Source organism: Branchiostoma lanceolatum, chromosome 6 (assembly GCF_035083965.1).
Source record: "Branchiostoma lanceolatum isolate klBraLanc5 chromosome 6, klBraLanc5.hap2, whole genome shotgun sequence".
Taxonomy (NCBI): domain Eukaryota; kingdom Metazoa; phylum Chordata; class Leptocardii; order Amphioxiformes; family Branchiostomatidae; genus Branchiostoma; species Branchiostoma lanceolatum.
This window is the reverse complement of record NC_089727.1, coordinates 18,922,244-18,938,900: the sequence shown is the minus strand read 5'-3', so window position 1 is coordinate 18,938,900 and position 16,657 is coordinate 18,922,244. Positions and strand designations below refer to the sequence as shown.

General features: G+C 42.8%; 3 protein-coding genes across 3 annotated transcripts; all 3 read left to right on the top strand.

The window, feature by feature from the left end:
- The first annotated feature begins 372 nt into the window (after positions 1-372).
- On the top strand, positions 373-2,033 carry LOC136436947 (chymotrypsinogen B-like). The gene has a single exon (XM_066431358.1). It carries the CDS (start codon positions 423-425, stop codon positions 1,674-1,676), a length of 1,254 nt encoding a protein of 417 aa, XP_066287455.1. The 5' UTR covers positions 373-422; the 3' UTR covers positions 1,677-2,033.
- A 5,843-nt stretch (positions 2,034-7,876) lies between these two features.
- On the top strand, positions 7,877-13,773 carry LOC136436945 (uncharacterized protein KIAA1958-like). Its single transcript, XM_066431356.1, has 7 exons — positions 7,877-8,162; positions 8,773-9,367; positions 9,942-10,079; positions 11,091-11,198; positions 12,189-12,621; positions 13,081-13,235; positions 13,576-13,773. The coding sequence occupies exons 1-7, from the start codon at positions 7,885-7,887 to the stop codon at positions 13,657-13,659; spliced, it is 1,791 nt and encodes a 596-aa protein (XP_066287453.1). The 5' UTR covers positions 7,877-7,884; the 3' UTR covers positions 13,660-13,773.
- Positions 13,774-13,865: 92 nt separating this feature from the next.
- Positions 13,866-16,657, top strand: LOC136436946 (MYND-type zinc finger-containing chromatin reader Zmynd8-like). The gene is made up of 3 exons (XM_066431357.1): positions 13,866-14,166; positions 14,740-14,882; positions 15,354-16,657. Exons 1-3 carry the CDS (start codon positions 13,881-13,883, stop codon positions 15,810-15,812), a joined length of 888 nt encoding a protein of 295 aa, XP_066287454.1. The 5' UTR covers positions 13,866-13,880; the 3' UTR covers positions 15,813-16,657.

Sequence of the window (16,657 nt, the reverse complement as noted above, 5' to 3'; positions counted from 1 at the left end):
ATGGCCACTGAGTAGAATAAATATAATCCGTGCAACAAAGAGTGCATGCTGGAAGAGTCCATCATTGAGGGTGCCTTGCAAAATCTAGACGACGTTACGTGTTTTTTTGTTTGAACAATAAGATGCGATGCGTGTTTATTTCAAAACTGACTGAATGATTTCATCGACTGAGGATATCCTATGTAGATTTTAGCTTGAAAAGGTCCTTTTAAGAAAAAAAAAATAGCGGTAGCACCACCTCACAGCTGCAAGTCAAGGACGCCATCCCCTCTCCACCTGACTGCCATGACGTCACAACTTGTCCTACTGGTACCTTCACCTGAGGGCGAAAACATTGACGTCTAAAGAAATTGTCAACTTCAGAACCTTCTGGACGTTTTCTTCCAACTCTAGCGTCTTCTAGACGTATTCGTTCGGCTACGATGTTTTTCCTGGCTCGTGTCTTGTGTCTGTCTCTGTCCGGCGGGCTCGTCTTGAGCGCTACGCCGACATACGAAGGCAACGAGTGGGTCAACTGCGGCGGTATTTACACGGAAGACAATGGGACCATCGAGTCCCCAGGTTGGCCCCATAATTACCCAAACCGACGCCGTTGTGTGTACGAGATCAGGGCACCGCCCGGGCGGACCATCGCCCTGCAGTTCCCCACCTTCCACCTGCAGCCCCGGCTGAGGATCCCGACGACCCGTCCCTGGCGCCGGCGTTGCTTTGACTGGATTAGCCTTTTCGATGGAGCCAACCTGATTGGAGGCCCGTTCTGCGGGGAGGAAATCAGCCCTTACCGGGTCTTCACGTCTGAGACCTACAAAATTACGATCTTTTTCTGGAGTGACCGCAGACGGGTCTTCCCTGGGTTCAGGGCCATCTACACCTACAACAAGTGCGGTCGCCCCGTTGTCCCAAGGAGACCTTGGACACGGGTGGGTGTCGGGAACAAGATCTTGGGTGGAAATACTGCGGCACCAGGCAGCTACCCTTGGCAAGTCGCTCTCACAGATCCTGTAGGTAACGTCATGTGTGGCGGTGCGTTGCTGAACGAGAACTGGGTTGTCACCGCCGCGAGCTGCGTTGATGGGTTAGGTCGCGTGAAGGATGTTTGGGTAGTTGTAGGCGAGCACGATATAAGCAAAATAGAATTGAAGGATCTCGTCGAAGTCCAAAAGGTCATTATATACCCCGAGGCATCAGAAATGCCGTATATTAGCAACGACATCGCTCTGCTGAAGCTAGAGTCTCCCTTATCTCAGAATGATTACGTCATGCCGATCTGCCTCCCAGATTACAGTCCCGGTCCTGATCATGACCCTTGGCCACCGGTTGGGACTATCGTTACCGTGACCGGGTGGGGCACAATCTCCGACCAAGGCGAGGTATCACCCGTCCTGCTACAAACTAACATGCTAGTAGTATCAACCCAGACATGCTCGGCTGTATATGATAATAAGCTTTCTGAAATTACCATGATGTGCACAGGTTACGATACAGCCGGCGTGGGCGCGTGCCGCGGCGAAGACGCCGGCGGCCCAGTGGTGCTCTTCCCGTCCGGAGGGCCGGCTTACCTAGTCGGGCTGGTCAGTTTGGGTCCCCAAGACTGTGGACGGCAGCTGCCGAGTGTGAACACTCGGGTGTCCGCTTTCTTGGGCTGGATCCAGGAAACCATGGACAGAAACCCTTAGAGTTGTTATAGCGAACATGCGACTTGGCAAGAGAGTCATTCAGTCCTTGGTCAGAGATAGCTGCAAGAGGCATGGCAAGTAGATACGATTGTCGCAAACTCTTTTCGGCCGTTTTTCTTTTTTCTTGTAACGTAAGAGAGGGGGGAAATTGTACAATTTGGCCTGTGTGAAGCCATATCATACAGCACAACGGTATATGCTACGTGTAAAAGCCTTTGTGTAGCAATATATATATGCATGCAATATATATATGCATGTACATATGGACACAGCTGTACATATTACACTATATTCTCGGTGTAGAATCTTATACATGAATACTAGTATATAAATATATCTATATATATATTTGTAGATAGATAGATTGTATTGACTTTGCCTTAGTTTTGTTGCCAATTGTATGTATATACTAGTTTAACCTATGTAAACGTTTATTAAGCTATAAGTATAGTTCAAAAAGTCATTGTTGATAAAACTATCGACAGAAGTTAAACTTCTTAGATAATAGAGCAAAATAAACGCGGTGAAAGGTTGCTGAAGTCTGTGCGGCTGCCTCTGTTTGTTCCCCTCAATTAAACATAACGAAAACATAAAGAAGGTTAGATAAACTTTAAGGTGATGCGGGTACCTGTCCTGCTGGTTTCACCATGAACACTAACGATACAGGTGTCAGACACAATACAGCGTAGCTATCACAAAGGGCCTTAGGCCATATCAATTCGATTATATGGATTACATTCTCTGTGCCCACCGTTAACCTGATGCGAGCGTGCCAAAAATATGAAGGTTCGGCAAACAAAAAGTTGAATTCGTTATAAAACACTATTCCACCAGGGTACATAATTCCGACACCCTGAAAAAGGTACGTCCATACAGACCTCCAACCCAACGTCCCCCAGTATAATGCACTCCTGTGTATCTAAACTGTTCATACCTGGGAGTGCTGCGCTAGAGATCTTCGATCCCAAACCCACTGTTTTTCAAAGTGGATGATCTTATAAAACTCGGCGAGTAATGTAAATAGAGGGAAGTGGAACTTTGAACAAATTACTAAACACAGAGCATGGTATACCGTACCAAAAACTAAATTTGATATTTTTGTTCTTCTGCATCTATTTTGGAAGACTCTTGCTCAAAATCATTTATACCTATAAGTTGTACTGATACACATGACAAAAACAAAAAATGAGATGAAAATGGCATTCTACGACATTAGTAACAACATTGTCAACCTAGCGCAATGTTACCAACTAAGCGAATTCGACTTCTCCTAGCGTCTTGGTGATGGTGAGAATGGAAGAGCAGAATATGTTTCATATACGTAGTCAAAGGTTTGTCTAAACTCATTAGAAAGACATGTCTGTACATGTCTAACTTAGCTCTTTGGAGTAGGGACAAAATAGATTGTACCAGTCTACAACGTTGAGCTCTCTGTTTGTTATATAGTCTACATTCTACTACTGTAAGCAAGTAAAGTAAAGCAGTCATCCTCATTTGAGGTGAAGCATGATGCTTTTTTAAGGCTAGTGGAAGTGCAATGCGGCTTCGCCACAGCTCGCGTTTTTGGCCGAGCACACCGGGTCACCCCTACTTCTTCTTAATAAGTGTGTTGGGTTCTTTTACGTGCAGAGGTTTGACGCTTGAGGCTTACGCCCGAAGCTCTCTCATACACGGAGCCGCCGGCTTTACGTCACCATCCGAAATGACGAATGCAAACCCTTACAACATGTCCGAGCTCGAGTCGACACCTAGGATCGAACACGGGCCCTAGGATCCACGGACTTTGATCCAGATGGCGAAGCAGCGGGGTTGCGGTAACAACATGTTTATTGTCTTTTCAATGAGAACACATCCGAGCGAAGCATTAGCTGAATGATACCAATCCAAGAGACGAGTCACAAAAGAGTTCCAAAATGTTTTTTTGTCACGAAGGGCCTAAGGCAATACTGAAAGAGTGCCCACCCCCTTGAAATAGAGAAAGGGCGGTACAAGAACTTACCTGTGTGCGAAAGAACTTGTAATAATAAATACTACATGTCAAACACAGTGGAAGATGAAGTACATTTTATTTCAAATTGCCCCTTCTACGACCATGAAAGAAAAGAGCTGTTTAAAGAGGCTATTAATTTCCATTCTAATATCTCCACGTTTACAGACAAAAAGAAAGCTACCCTCCTCTTAACTTCACAAAACACACACATTACAGAAACAGTAGGATCATTCATCTTCCACTGAAAAAAGACGTCGAACCCAATAAGTTAGAATTTAGTCTAAGTAGTCAAACCAAGGTTGTGGAATATTATATTGTTCACTGTCCGTTCTTTTCATGATTAATGCATTTGCAATTAGCCTACAAGCAAGAACTTGCAACAAACTTTCAATTTAAAGCACAGCTCAAGACGCCATGAATGAATGTTCTACCAATCTTATGAAATAATGTTCGGATATGTCATGCCATTGCAACTTAGGTCAACAAATAAACTCTCCAATGATAATTGTAAAACAATGCCGTGTTTGTGGAGGTGCCTCGGCTGCGTTTCAACAGCCTCATTACTCAAATATGGGTTACCTTAAAGGAAAGCTACACAAAAAATTGAAAATCCTTCTATGCTGTGCTTAATATATTCTAAAGTCAAATTCTTACTTAAAGTTGTTTCACATGAGTCCGTCATAGTTCTGGGATTTTCCACAGTTTGCAACTTATGCCGTGCTGACGTCTTCTCACCTGATACTTGAATTATATGACGTCAGTGTTTCAAATTTTTCACCTGATGATTGTATTTTATGACGTCAGTGTTCTAAAATTCAATCATCAGGTGAAAAATTTGAAACACTGACGTCATATAATTCAATTATCAGGCGAGAAGGCGTCAGCACGGCATAAGTTGCAAACTGTGGAAAATCCCAGAACTATGACGGACTCATGTGAAACAACTTGAAGTAAGAATTTTACTTTGGAATATATTAAGCACAGCATAGAAGGATTTTCATTTTTTTGTGTAGCTTTCCTTTAATGGCTGTGATATGATACGGCGAATTTATCTTGGCAAGTTGTTTACGTAATCCGACCCTATTAGTTTTGGCTTGGTTTTGTTAACGAATTTATATATAGCTTAGTCTCGTGCATTTTTTTGCATATGCGCTTCAGTTTTGTGCTGGTGTATGTTAACTTTGTTTCTTCTACATGTATTATTTTAGTCTTGCGTCTTGTGTACGCCTTCATGTGTGTTTTGACGTTCTTTTTGAAAACTTGTATTGAATTTTGAATACTGTTCCCATATGCAGGGCTAACCCTTTGTAATAGCCTTCGGCTAGCCCTGGCTGTACTTTTTTCACGGCCAAATGAATAAACAAATAAATCAAATCAAAGCCTCCGACCGATCCTCCCCGCAAACATCGTACCATCCCCTAAGACCACGACGTGGTTTGTGAGGAAAGGTTTTACATGAATTTCAATGAATTAGCCCTATAAATCTGTAACCAACCTTCGTAAATTTTATAATACGTAACGTAACATGACCTATTTACGTGCAGGAGTAGTTTACGTCCAGATTGGGTCATGTCCACATGTCGCGGTGTATCATACCAAAGCCTGTTCTCATAAGAAACAAAGAACGTCATAAGTATGATCCTCAGGCATCTCTCTCTTTTATACAAAACTATGAAAAAGGTTTACGTCCAGCGACATAACAGAAAAAAACTCCTGAATCAGTAACAACAAGTTGCACGGAAGTGTCATGCATGACGCATTTCATATATAATTCGACACCGCATATTTCATCATGTTTTTCTAACTTACACGATAGCTAGTATCTTTTAAAAGTAGCTGACGTTAAACCTTTCTTTGATATGCAGACTATCCATGGTGATTCGAGGTTTGAAATTCTTGCCAGTTTTAGGAAGGTTTGATACAACCTAGCGACCCCCGCTCAGATAATACATTTTTGTACGGCATAACATCATGGCCATGTGTTTATCACGTGAAAGCCACGTGCTGCTGATTTCGGGGAAATTCACAATACAAAAATTGTCTTCTTCCATCGCGTCAGGCAAGCGGAGGGACAAACATAGTGACTTTACTGTCATTTGTCTGTAGACTACTTTCGACAGTTACTGTGCATTTTTTTCCGGTCTTTGTTCTTCAAGCATAGCGCTAGAAGGGAAAATACTGAGGTGGACGATAAAGGGTAAGCCTAGCACAATTCTACACCATATACCCCAGTATAAATACATGCTCGCATGGCGTTAAACAGGCTGATAAAAACTTTCAGACCATGCATTTTCTTTTTAGAAGAGCTGATATTTCTACCCATGGGTTAAACATTTGGCTCTGTCCGCGCGGTTTTAGGATAAATAACGTTTTGAATAAATCGGACGTAAACTGGTCATGTTACGTTACCTGGGTCTCCTACATCTTAGTGGACATTGCCTAAATAATGTATAGAATACAACACCGTCACGATGTATTCCGTATCACCCGAGGTACCAGCCCGACCGCGACGGCCGTAGGACTACACCGTGTTGTATTTTATTTATATAATAATAATAATAATATCAGGTGTATTTGCAGCCAGTGGCAGGTACCCAATGTGTAGGGTAATGAGGCTGTTTATAACGTGTTCGAGGCACCTCCTCGAGCACGGGACCCCCGTTTTACGTCCCTCCCGGAAGACGATTTCATATCACCCGAGAAAACACATTTCAATGCGGAATACGCCAAAAGTTGAGGGAGTTTTGTGTCCTCGAACACAAAACTATAGCAACATTGATTCAAACCTCCGAATCAGGTATTCGAATTTTCGACGGCGGCGCAACCGGCGCGCTAGAAATGTTCTAATATTCTATGGAAGCCCGTGTGATACAAGTCTAGAACCCCGTGTGATACGGAAAATTATCATATGGCTCGGAACACCCGTATCGAACGTTTTCGCGGCCCAGGTATGACATATGAATCATTAAATGTTCGAATCCAGCGGTTGACCCCCCCCCCCCGACCCCCCATCCAGTTATCAAGCGAACGGTCCCTAACACCTCCCGGCGCCATCTTGACAGGAGCAGACGATCGAACTCCTCGAACAAACATAAAATCCCCGACTTTTTCCTACTTTTCAGAAACCACAAGCAAAACTGTAAGACGGTGAGTTCCTCTCCTTTCTTTCTATTACATTTGCAACATATTACGTGTGCGTAATGAAGAGAAAAAAACATAATTTATACGTTTGTAGTGGTATAGAGGCCTAAGGGGGAGGGGGGCAATGTTTGTGTCACACTGACCCAACGTTATCGGCAGTATTTATTTATATATTATACAAGGTTTATATAACGTTATATGTATACAATATAGAACGCTAAATTTTGCCCAGTACTTAGATATGTGAACATATTACTACTAGAAATGTAATCAAGCGTCCCGTTGTTTGTAAACATGGTGTTTAGGAACACAACTAATTTGTAAACAAATCACTGCTGTTTACTGCAATGCCAATAGCTTAGATTAGTCATGCAGGGCTGCAAGTACTGTATTATTTTAGCATGTCATTATTTACATTGTGAGTTGAAATTAGTTTTAGTTTCATATCTTTCAATACTGTCTGAGTGCATGTGCACTTTTGTGCTCCCTAGATTGTTGTTGTTGCTAATTGTGTAGGGTTTCATATAATTTGTAAAAATTAGTAATAGAATATCAAGGAGGTTAAAATAATTTTAACCTCCTTGAGAATATATAGAATATTATTGACATTCAAGTGTCAGAAAAATAATAAGTTTTGATAACTACGAGTACAGAATTCCTGAGATTGAAGTTCTTAAGAGAGGCCGTAGGTTTTTTTTTAATAGAGTTTGCTGACATTCTTCTTTATTCTATGTTGTGCATCGAATAATTTTCCTTAATGCACCTAAAATAAATTTTTAGTTTAGTTGCATCAGTGCACCTACATTGTAGTCCTGAAGATAATTTTGAAGCCTGTAGTCAAAATTCCATATTGCCATGTTGGAATCCTGTAGCATTTTGGAATCTTTCTCAAGATTTTATTGTTTCTTCATAGCAGAAGATGTCAAAGGTCAAGTCCATTAATGTTCTTACACTTTACAGTTACAATATCATTTCTATTACTGAATACTATAGTTTTATTTTGCATTGATGTTACAGGGTTTTCTACATGATATTTGTAATTGAAGGATTTTTTTTTCTTACAGGACACTTCCGAAAATGGAGGACATTATGGCAGCTTTTGACATCAAGGACCTAACCATTCCACAAGTGGGGGGTTCCCAGCCCGTGAAGGGGAGGGACGGCAATGTACCAGACCCCCACGTCAGCAGTGGTTCGACCGAACCAGTGATCCCGGCTATAGACGGCGTCGGTCCCTCGCAAATGACATCATTCATGAGTACGGATCTGCCGACTTCCGAGGCATCCAGTCACGACTGGTACCAACAGGGTATGGGTCCTAATGGTGAACACAACTTCAGCCAGGCACACCCATGGTGAGGGAACCTTACCCCTACCCCTTACCTAACCCCCTAACACTACTAGTACCATATCCCCTAACCCTAACCATGATGATTGGTACTAGCTGACTTCTAGTGTGGGTCCTAACAGTGAACACAACTTCAGCCAGGCACACCCATGGTGAGGGAACCTTACCCTACCCCTTACCTAACCCCCTAACTTTTACCTAATACCCTACCGTAGCAATAATGACCGTAAGGCCCGTTACGGTATAGGTCCAAATGGTGAACACAGCATCAGCCAGGCCCTTACCTGACCCCCTAACCCTACTGTATCCCCCCTACCCTAACCATAACGATTGGTATAGTAGGTGGCCACTAGCTAGTGTGGGTCCTAACAGCCAAGCACACCCATGGTGAGGGAAACTTACCCTTACCCAATGACTAATGCTGGTAGAAACTGCCAACCTGTGTGGTCAATGTGGTTAAAGATTTATAAGATTTACATATTAACTAGGAATAGCCATGTTTTGCAAAAATGAAGTGGAAGGCTATAATCAATAACTCCGATTATATATTTTTAAATTATATTGATTGCTTAAAAAATGGGACATGACCTCCAATTATGTTTCTTTCACACCTACAGGTTCTCCAAAAACACTACTAGGAAAACCATCTCCGATGTCAACGTCTTTAAGAGATTCTGCTCCGCGCCTCCGTTCAACGAGCCCCGCCCTCCCGAGGAGATCCCTCCTTCCGAGCTCTGCCCACTCCTCATATCCTACTTCACGTCCTGCAAGAAAAACAACGGCCAGAACTACGAACCCGAGTCGCTCAACAGTATGCTGCGTTCCATGGAGCGGTATCTCAAAGCGAGCGGTTACGCGCACAGTGTCATCCAATCGGAGGAATTCCGCGAACTCCGTCTGAGTATCAAGCGAAGGAAGGACGAACTCAAAGAGCTGAGCCACGTGAAGAACTCGACGGAAAACGTCTCCAAGAAAAATTTCCCCACAGAAGAAGAAGAAATGATACTCTATTCCAAAGGAGTAATTGGATTGACGAACCCGTTTAGTTTGCTGTGCGCAGTTTGGATGAACAATTCCAAGCACTTCCGTATAAAGTCACGCGAGACTACGGTCGGACTGCGATGGGGAGATATCCAGCTGAAGAAGCTAGCCAACGGGACAGAGTATCTTGAGTACGCGTCCCTGACAACGGAAAACGCAGTTGCGCGAAAGGTACGAATTATATAGAGTGGGCTTTTCCACGTTTTACCTTTACATACCAAGTTTTCATTTATGGTGGTTTTGAAATTCAAAAAGGTTATGAAAGATATGTAGCAATATTTCTAGAAACATTATGTATTACTGTTTTTTGGTTGTTTTTTTTATCCTTACTAGTACTAGTAGCTAATGAACGAGTAAGAATTATGCATCACCAAAAAAACTATCCCCGGAGTCCCCCTAGCAGCATTCTTTGAAAGTGCAGATTACCTTACGAGTTGCAGATTAACTTAGTTATTGCAACAACCATGGCAGGTGGAACTGAAGATATGTCAGTGTGTAGGTTAATACTGTATGCAGTTACTAGCTTATATAATGTTTGGGACAATTTCAACTCGATCATGATGTTAAATGTTTTATACAGTAATATATAGTCATGTACCACAACATGTACATGTATGCATTGTCTTCATACAAATTTATGTTCTAGAATCTGCTCCACATTTGTACTATATTAATATTTTCTGGAGCACATATACATTGTATAGGATTTTCTAATGGCTATCTCTTGTTATACAAATCTCCTCAGGCTTGGGCCGTGGGTCAGGGGAATCTCTCGTGTCCCGTCCTTGTGTACAAACAGTACGCGCTGCACCGCCCTGCCGCCATGATGCACGCCGACTCACCGTTCTACCTCGGCTACTGGAGGAAGATGCCCTCAAGCAAGGTGTGTGGGTGCTGTGCATGATGCAATTAGAAACAGATTGAAACAAGTCAAGTCAAAGCCTTCATTTTCCTTCAAAGTGTTTGTTCGGCCACATGGCTGCTTTTCAACAAGGTCAAAGTTGAGGGTTAGAGGTCACAGAACAAGGGTAGCAGATCTCATACATGTAGTTATACCTCCAGGGGTTCATCTAAATTGGGGAAGAGGGGCGCTGCACCCTCTTGTTTCAGCCCAGCGCCCCCTTGTCAAATTCAGATTTTAGCTTAATCCCCAGCATACAGACTTCCCTCAGCGATTGATTCTTCCATAAATACATAGAATTCACTCCCTCGCCTGTGTGTGCTCCCTCTGGATTAATTTTTCTAGAAAAACCCCTGATACCTCTGTTAGATATTTTTGTAAATTTCTTGTTTTTTGGTGAGTTTCAGTATTTTGAAATATGAGGGAGCACCTTTTAAAAAGCTTCTATCATACATTTTCCCATTGGCTCCAGCCATGTCTACTCAGTAGTAGGACATGACCTTTGATAAACTCTTTTAGGACCTTTGACCTAACTTCCTTTCAAAATTTGTAATGATTCCTTCAAGTACCAGAGTTATCAAGCAAGGATTGATGTCTTCAAAATTCATATTTTCCGATTAACCATGATAGTAGAATGGAACTTGTTGTCATCAAGTACTGTAAGAGCATCCTGACTAAGCCTTAAAGAACGGTTGCAGTCATCAGATGTGCAAAGATTAGGTGTGACCAGCTGCCGTTTAGTGTAATGTAATCGCAGCTACTGCCGCACCGCGTGCCTGCGAAGTTGGTCTGGTCCCAAATGGTGGTTAACTTTAACCCGGGCTACTTGTATATAGATACAGATACAGACAATCCTGTGACATGGCTGTCATGTGGAAATTGAATAAGTACTGAAACAAGTGAACACACCAAAAACAGTACCTCCCTCACAGAAGTGATAAAAGATACCCAGTTTCCTTATTGTAGTAATTGGATTTTTCTTTTCGCATCTAGGTGTGGTACCGAGACCAGGGACTTGGCAAGGACAGCATCTTGAGGATGAAGACGTTACTGAAGGAGCAGGCACAGGACATGAACCTTCCAGTCCCAGCCTGGTTACAGGTCTGTTCTTAAAACCCACTGTGATGTGCCTTGAATATACATTATGTACATGCATACAAAAAAAATATTTTATGTCGTGCCTGGGCCTGATACGGGTGTTTCGGACCATGTGATAACTATCCGTATCACACACAGGCTTCCATAGAATAGTTAGAATGCATTTTGAGCGCGCCCGTAGTGCCGCCGTCGTAAATTCGAATACCGGATTCGGAGCTTGGAATCACTGTTGTTGCAGTTTTGTGTTCGAGGACACAAAATTCCCTCAACTTTTGGCGCATTCCGCATTAATTGAAATGTGTGTTTTCTCGGGTGGGTATGACATACGTGATACTGAATACCCTGTGTTGTATTCTATATATATCAACACCATAGCATGTTTTATGCCAAAAAAATAGTTACAGAAGGAACTATATAAAATTTTGAAATGTTTCAAAATTCTATCCACTTATAATGAGTAACTATTTTTGATTTAGTTATGCAAAATCTTATTTAGTTATTACCTGGATGTCTAACCTTCATCAACATAGCATGTATTGTCAAGCTTATAAGTTATGAGCCGATATCATTTATGTTTTTCTTGGTCTCATGACACAATGATTGCGTTTTTGGTACAGGTCTTAGTTGCAGACTTATAATGATTAAGTGCTCCTTTTTGTTAGGATAAGCTACTAGTAATACTAGTATGTTATGTATCTTAGATTCAATGTCCTTAAAAAGTGCTTAAATTATTATATCATAATTGTCGTCATCCGCTGGTTTCTGCATCTGCAGTAATACTCATAGAAACGTCTTGCAGCTAAATTCAGTCTTTCTTCATCTTCTTCCACTGCGTCTTGGATCTTGCAAGGCCCTCTTAGCTTCAGTCTGAAGTTTCTTTTCTTATTATATTATCAAGCTACAGATCTAGAAATGTATTTGTCTTCAACATAGAATTAAGAGCCCTAATCCATAGGTGTTGGAACTAACAACAGGCTTGTTGTCTTTCTTCAGGTGCTGATCAATCCTGATGGGACCTCTGACACGACCTCTGACATGACCCCTGACACGACCCCTGCCATCTCTGGGGGTCCAGATACAGCTCCCACTACCCCCTCTACCTCCAGACTTTCTTCACCCCCTACCATGCTACCAACCCCGACTACAATGTTGTCCAACCCCCCTACAATGTTCTCCAACCCCCCTACAATGTTGTCCAGCCCCCCTACAATGTTGTCCAACCCTGTCATGTTGCCTACCCCCCCTTCCTTACTACCCCCCTGTACCAGCACCCCCCTTCCGACACTACAGACATCTTCCTTCTCAGAGCCTCCCGCGATGTTCCAGACACCGGCACGACGCGTACCTGTCCGTAGTCCCGATCCTGCCGAGCCACCACGGAAGGCTCCATGTCTGACACTGACAGTCCGGCGAACAAACAGAACAGGTGAAGCTCATCTGTTTGATAATAAGTGTGAGGAATAAAGTCTAATCTTTACAACTGGATAAAATACATATGAAAAACAGAAGTTTCAAGCGCCCGTCCGGCAGCTCTTTGTCATTCTCTATTGCTGACCTGGATGACTAATATCACAAATGTGATAATTAGTGTGGTTATGAAGTGGTTAGTAATCTTCGCCATATGTGATAGAATGTTTTGAAAATTTCAAACATAAGGCTGATGCAGCCATACATCAGATGACAACAGCTGACCTAGCTCCCAAACCCCTCCCAACCGTGCATGATCAGGGAAAGGCCATGTTTGGTTATGTGTAACCGGGGCTTTTTTTTTTTAACCTTCATTTAACCTTGATATACACCTTTCAACCGAGGCCGTTTTTAAAGAGTTTAAGGCTTAAAAATATGGATGTATTTAAATAACCCTCTTTGTCTTGAACTATCCCAGGTAACACCTCTGTCTTGCCAGCACCCCTGCTCTACGAGGTTCCTGTCCACAACTCTTCCACAAGAGATCATTCCACCAGTCTTCCCACCAACCAGCCTGTCAATCAACGTGCCAATCAACTTGCCAACCAACCCACCAATCAAAACCCTTGTCAGGTATGGAAATATTGATGGTATTATGTTGCAACAGTCACACATGCATGAAATCTTGAAAAGTATTCTTTACTGTGACCTCTCAACTATAATTAACAGGTCCAGTGGTCAAAAACCCTGCAGGTGGAGATGCATAAAAAGCTGCAGGTGCTGCAGGAAGAGAAGGTCCAGCTGCAGCAGTCAGTACTAGTGTCAGAGCGAGACAGTAACTCCTGTAATTGTGTCTGCCTGCAGGTGGAGCTGCATGAAAAGCTGCAGGTGCTGCAGGAAGAAAAGGTCCAGCTGCAGCAGTCAGTACTAGTGTTAAAGACAGACAGTAACTCCTGTATGTGTCTGTCTGCAGGTGGAGCTGCATGAAAAGCTGCAGGTGCTGCAGGAAGAGAAGGTCCAGCGGCAGCAGTCAGTACTAGTGTTAGAGAGACAGTAACTCCTGTATGTGTCTGTCAGCAGGTGGAACTGCAGGAAAAGCTGCAGGTGCTGCAGGAAGAGAAGGTCCAGCTGCAGCAGTCAGTACTAGTGTTAGAGAGACAGTAACTCCTGTATGTGTCTGCTTGCAGGTGGAGCTGCATGAGAAGCTGCAGGTGCTGCAGGAAGAAAAGGTCCAGCGGCAGCAGTCAGTACTAGTGTTAGAGAGACAGTAACTCCTGTATGTGTCTGTCAGCAGGTGGAACTGCAGGAAAAGCTGCAGGTGCTGCAGGAAGAGAAGGTCCAGCTGCAGCAGTCAGTACTAGTGTTAGAGAGACAGTAACTCCTGTATGTGTCTGCTTGCAGGTGGAGCTGCATGAGAAGCTGCAGGTGCTGCAGGAAGAAAAGGTCCAGCTGCAGCAGTCAGTACTAGTCTTAGAGCGAGACAAGGCCGTCCTGCAGGCCAAACTGGCTCAGATGAAGCTGGCCCTCAGGGAGATGGAGATGCAGCCAGCGGGAGAAAATAACAGTAAGTTTAATGGTTCACTCTTATGAAAATGGACCAAGGAAAATAATTCAAGCCAGCAAAGTGTACTTTTGTACAGTTTTACAATGTAGTGAAGAAAGAAACAACTGCAACTGGTGTGTGTGTGTGTGTGTGTGTGTGTGTGTGTGTCACTGTGTTTGTGGCGGTGCGCAGTCCAAGATGGCACCATCACATGTGAAGAAGCTCGGAAAGCTGCTGCCCAGCAGAAAAGGAGGGCCAGGAAGGAACAGGAAGAAATCTCACACAGAACACGACACTTATCCAATGTGAACAATGTGGACGGAGGTTCAAGGCCAAAATTGGACTCTATAGCCACATGAGGACACATGCGACTCAACCCAATGATGGATGACTACAGGGGTCCTCGTCAGATTGACGGACAAAGCACATGTGAATGTGTGTGTGTGTGTGTGTGCATGCGCCGGTGTGTGCATGTGGATGTGTACGTGTGTATGTGTGTGTGCGTGTGTGTGTGTGTGTGGATGTGTGTGTGTAAATGTGTGTGCATTCTGCCAGAAGTGTAATGTCTTCTTTATTTAATGCTTTTCTCCATAGAAGTCAGTGATGCGACTCAGACCTTCATGCTGGAGATGCAGAAGAACCTGATCTCCCAGTTCCAGGAAAACATCATCCGGCTGCAGAGGGACTTCCTGGAGGAGAAACGCAAGGCCGTGGAGGAGACCAAGAGGAAACAATGGGTAAGGAACCTTAAAAAGACCATGGAAATTAGAGATGGCAGACTTCACCTCCTTAGCCATGCAGCTTTGCAACCCTTCTAATCCCACTGATAGGAAAACACATAAGAATGTTGCATTAGAGTTAAGGACACAAAGAGTAAGACACACACAGAGGGACACATAGACATACAAGCCAGAAACAATGCTTTTCTCTCTTGTGATGAAGTGAAAGAACTGTGAAAAGAAGGGGCTGTTCAGTGATTTTGCATTTTATTATCAATTTACAACAATGTGAATTGTTTGCCATAATCTGCTATTTTGATAATGTTGCTTGCCTTTGCTTTGCTTATGGCTGTCCATCGCTTGCAGCCACATTGAAGGGACTGCAAATTTTCGGCTCACGATCATTCCACAGAACTGATGTACATTTTGTCTTGTCTAGAAAGTGTGCTTTCTTTCCATCATTTATTTCTTCATCCTTCTCTCCCCTAGTGCATCCAGTGTGGAAAGGAGGCCAGGCTCTACTGTTGCTGGAACACCAGTTACTGTGACTTCTCCTGCCAGCAAGCCCATTGGCCGGTTCATATGAGCACCTGTCACCAGCAGACCAATCAGCAACGACCACCAGCTGCACCTCAGCCAATGGATGAAGAGAGGAGTCTTGTTCCCAGGTCACTAGAGAAGACTCTTGTTCCCAGGCCATTCCTTCAACAGCCCGTCATCATTCCAGCTAAGGCAGAGCCGGATTCCTCCAGCCAGCTGACCGGTCCTGGCGGTCCAGGCGGCACGGTTACCAGGTTAGGCCAGGTAACCGCTAGTCGTGGCCCTCCCAGGTGTGTGGACATGCAGGAAGGGGAGGAGGGTGGGGGGAACAGTGGCAGCCCCTCACTGTTACATCAGTCCGGAAGTACAGAACGGAGGAAGAACGACCATACATACTCACAGAAGTAGTAAGATAAGACAAGATAATACTTTTATCACTCACAGTATTCATGTTATTGTTGCAGATCTATCTATATACAGTGTTTGTGTAATGTTGGACGTACATGTAATGTCCTATATCTCCATGTGAACAATGCTAGTTATTGTGTACTAAATGATAGTATAGAAAAGACAACATAAGACCATTTTCTAGGTCTTGAAGCAAAATATGTTTCATACCTTTGTGATGGCTGTCAATGCTTTTGAGTGACACCTATTTTTAAATGATAGCAGTATATGTGCTTTTATGTATTACATCTTTGTTAGACAGATGTCACTCAGTTTTTTTGTTTGAGTGACAGCTATCAGTATATATTTATTTCAAGTGACCGCTGTCAAAATATGTTCTAGACAGCTGTGGTTTGGAGACTCACATTTTATGTAGTTCAAAAAGCATAAATGACATAGTGAGTTGATAGCTTTTCTTTCTTGATATACCTGCTTATATGTATATTGAGAATGCGAAAGGTAACATATGTGCATTTGTATATACTTTATGGTTCCTGTTATGTTATTTATAGGTAGACTAACTTATATATGTTATAGAAACTTATTTTTGTTATATTTTTCATACATAACGTAGAAAGATAACAGTTTCATCATTATATATGTACAATTATTTTTCGTTATTGATGATAACGTAGAATTTGCCAAGTTTTCTATATATATTTCAGGACTTTTTTGATAACTGTTACATAAGTTTTAACATCTGGAAAACAAACTAGTACAGAAAGCTCTTGTTGGTTGCTAGTTTATGAAAGCTTCATATATTGTAAAACACAAGTTTGGTCAATAAATTCTTGTCACCTTGACAA

Bases quoted from the DNA above. Each gene is read 5' to 3' on its own strand.
- LOC136436947 (XM_066431358.1), top strand. From the start codon at position 423: ATGTTTTTCCTGGCTCGTGTCTTGTGTCTGTCTCTGTCCGGCGGGCTC.
- LOC136436945 (XM_066431356.1), top strand. From the start codon at position 7,885: ATGGAGGACATTATGGCAGCTTTTGACATCAAGGACCTAACCATTCCA. The intron at 10,080-11,090 runs GTGTGTGGGTGC...TTTCGCATCTAG, and splicing joins GGAAGATGCCCTCAAGCAAG to GTGTGGTACCGAGACCAGGG. The intron at 12,622-13,080 runs GTGAAGCTCATC...GAACTATCCCAG, and splicing joins CCGGCGAACAAACAGAACAG to GTAACACCTCTGTCTTGCCA.
- LOC136436946 (XM_066431357.1), top strand. From the start codon at position 13,881: ATGTGTCTGTCAGCAGGTGGAACTGCAGGAAAAGCTGCAGGTGCTGCA. The intron at 14,167-14,739 runs GTAAGTTTAATG...TTTTCTCCATAG, and splicing joins GCCAGCGGGAGAAAATAACA to AAGTCAGTGATGCGACTCAG. The intron at 14,883-15,353 runs GTAAGGAACCTT...TCTCTCCCCTAG, and splicing joins AGACCAAGAGGAAACAATGG to TGCATCCAGTGTGGAAAGGA.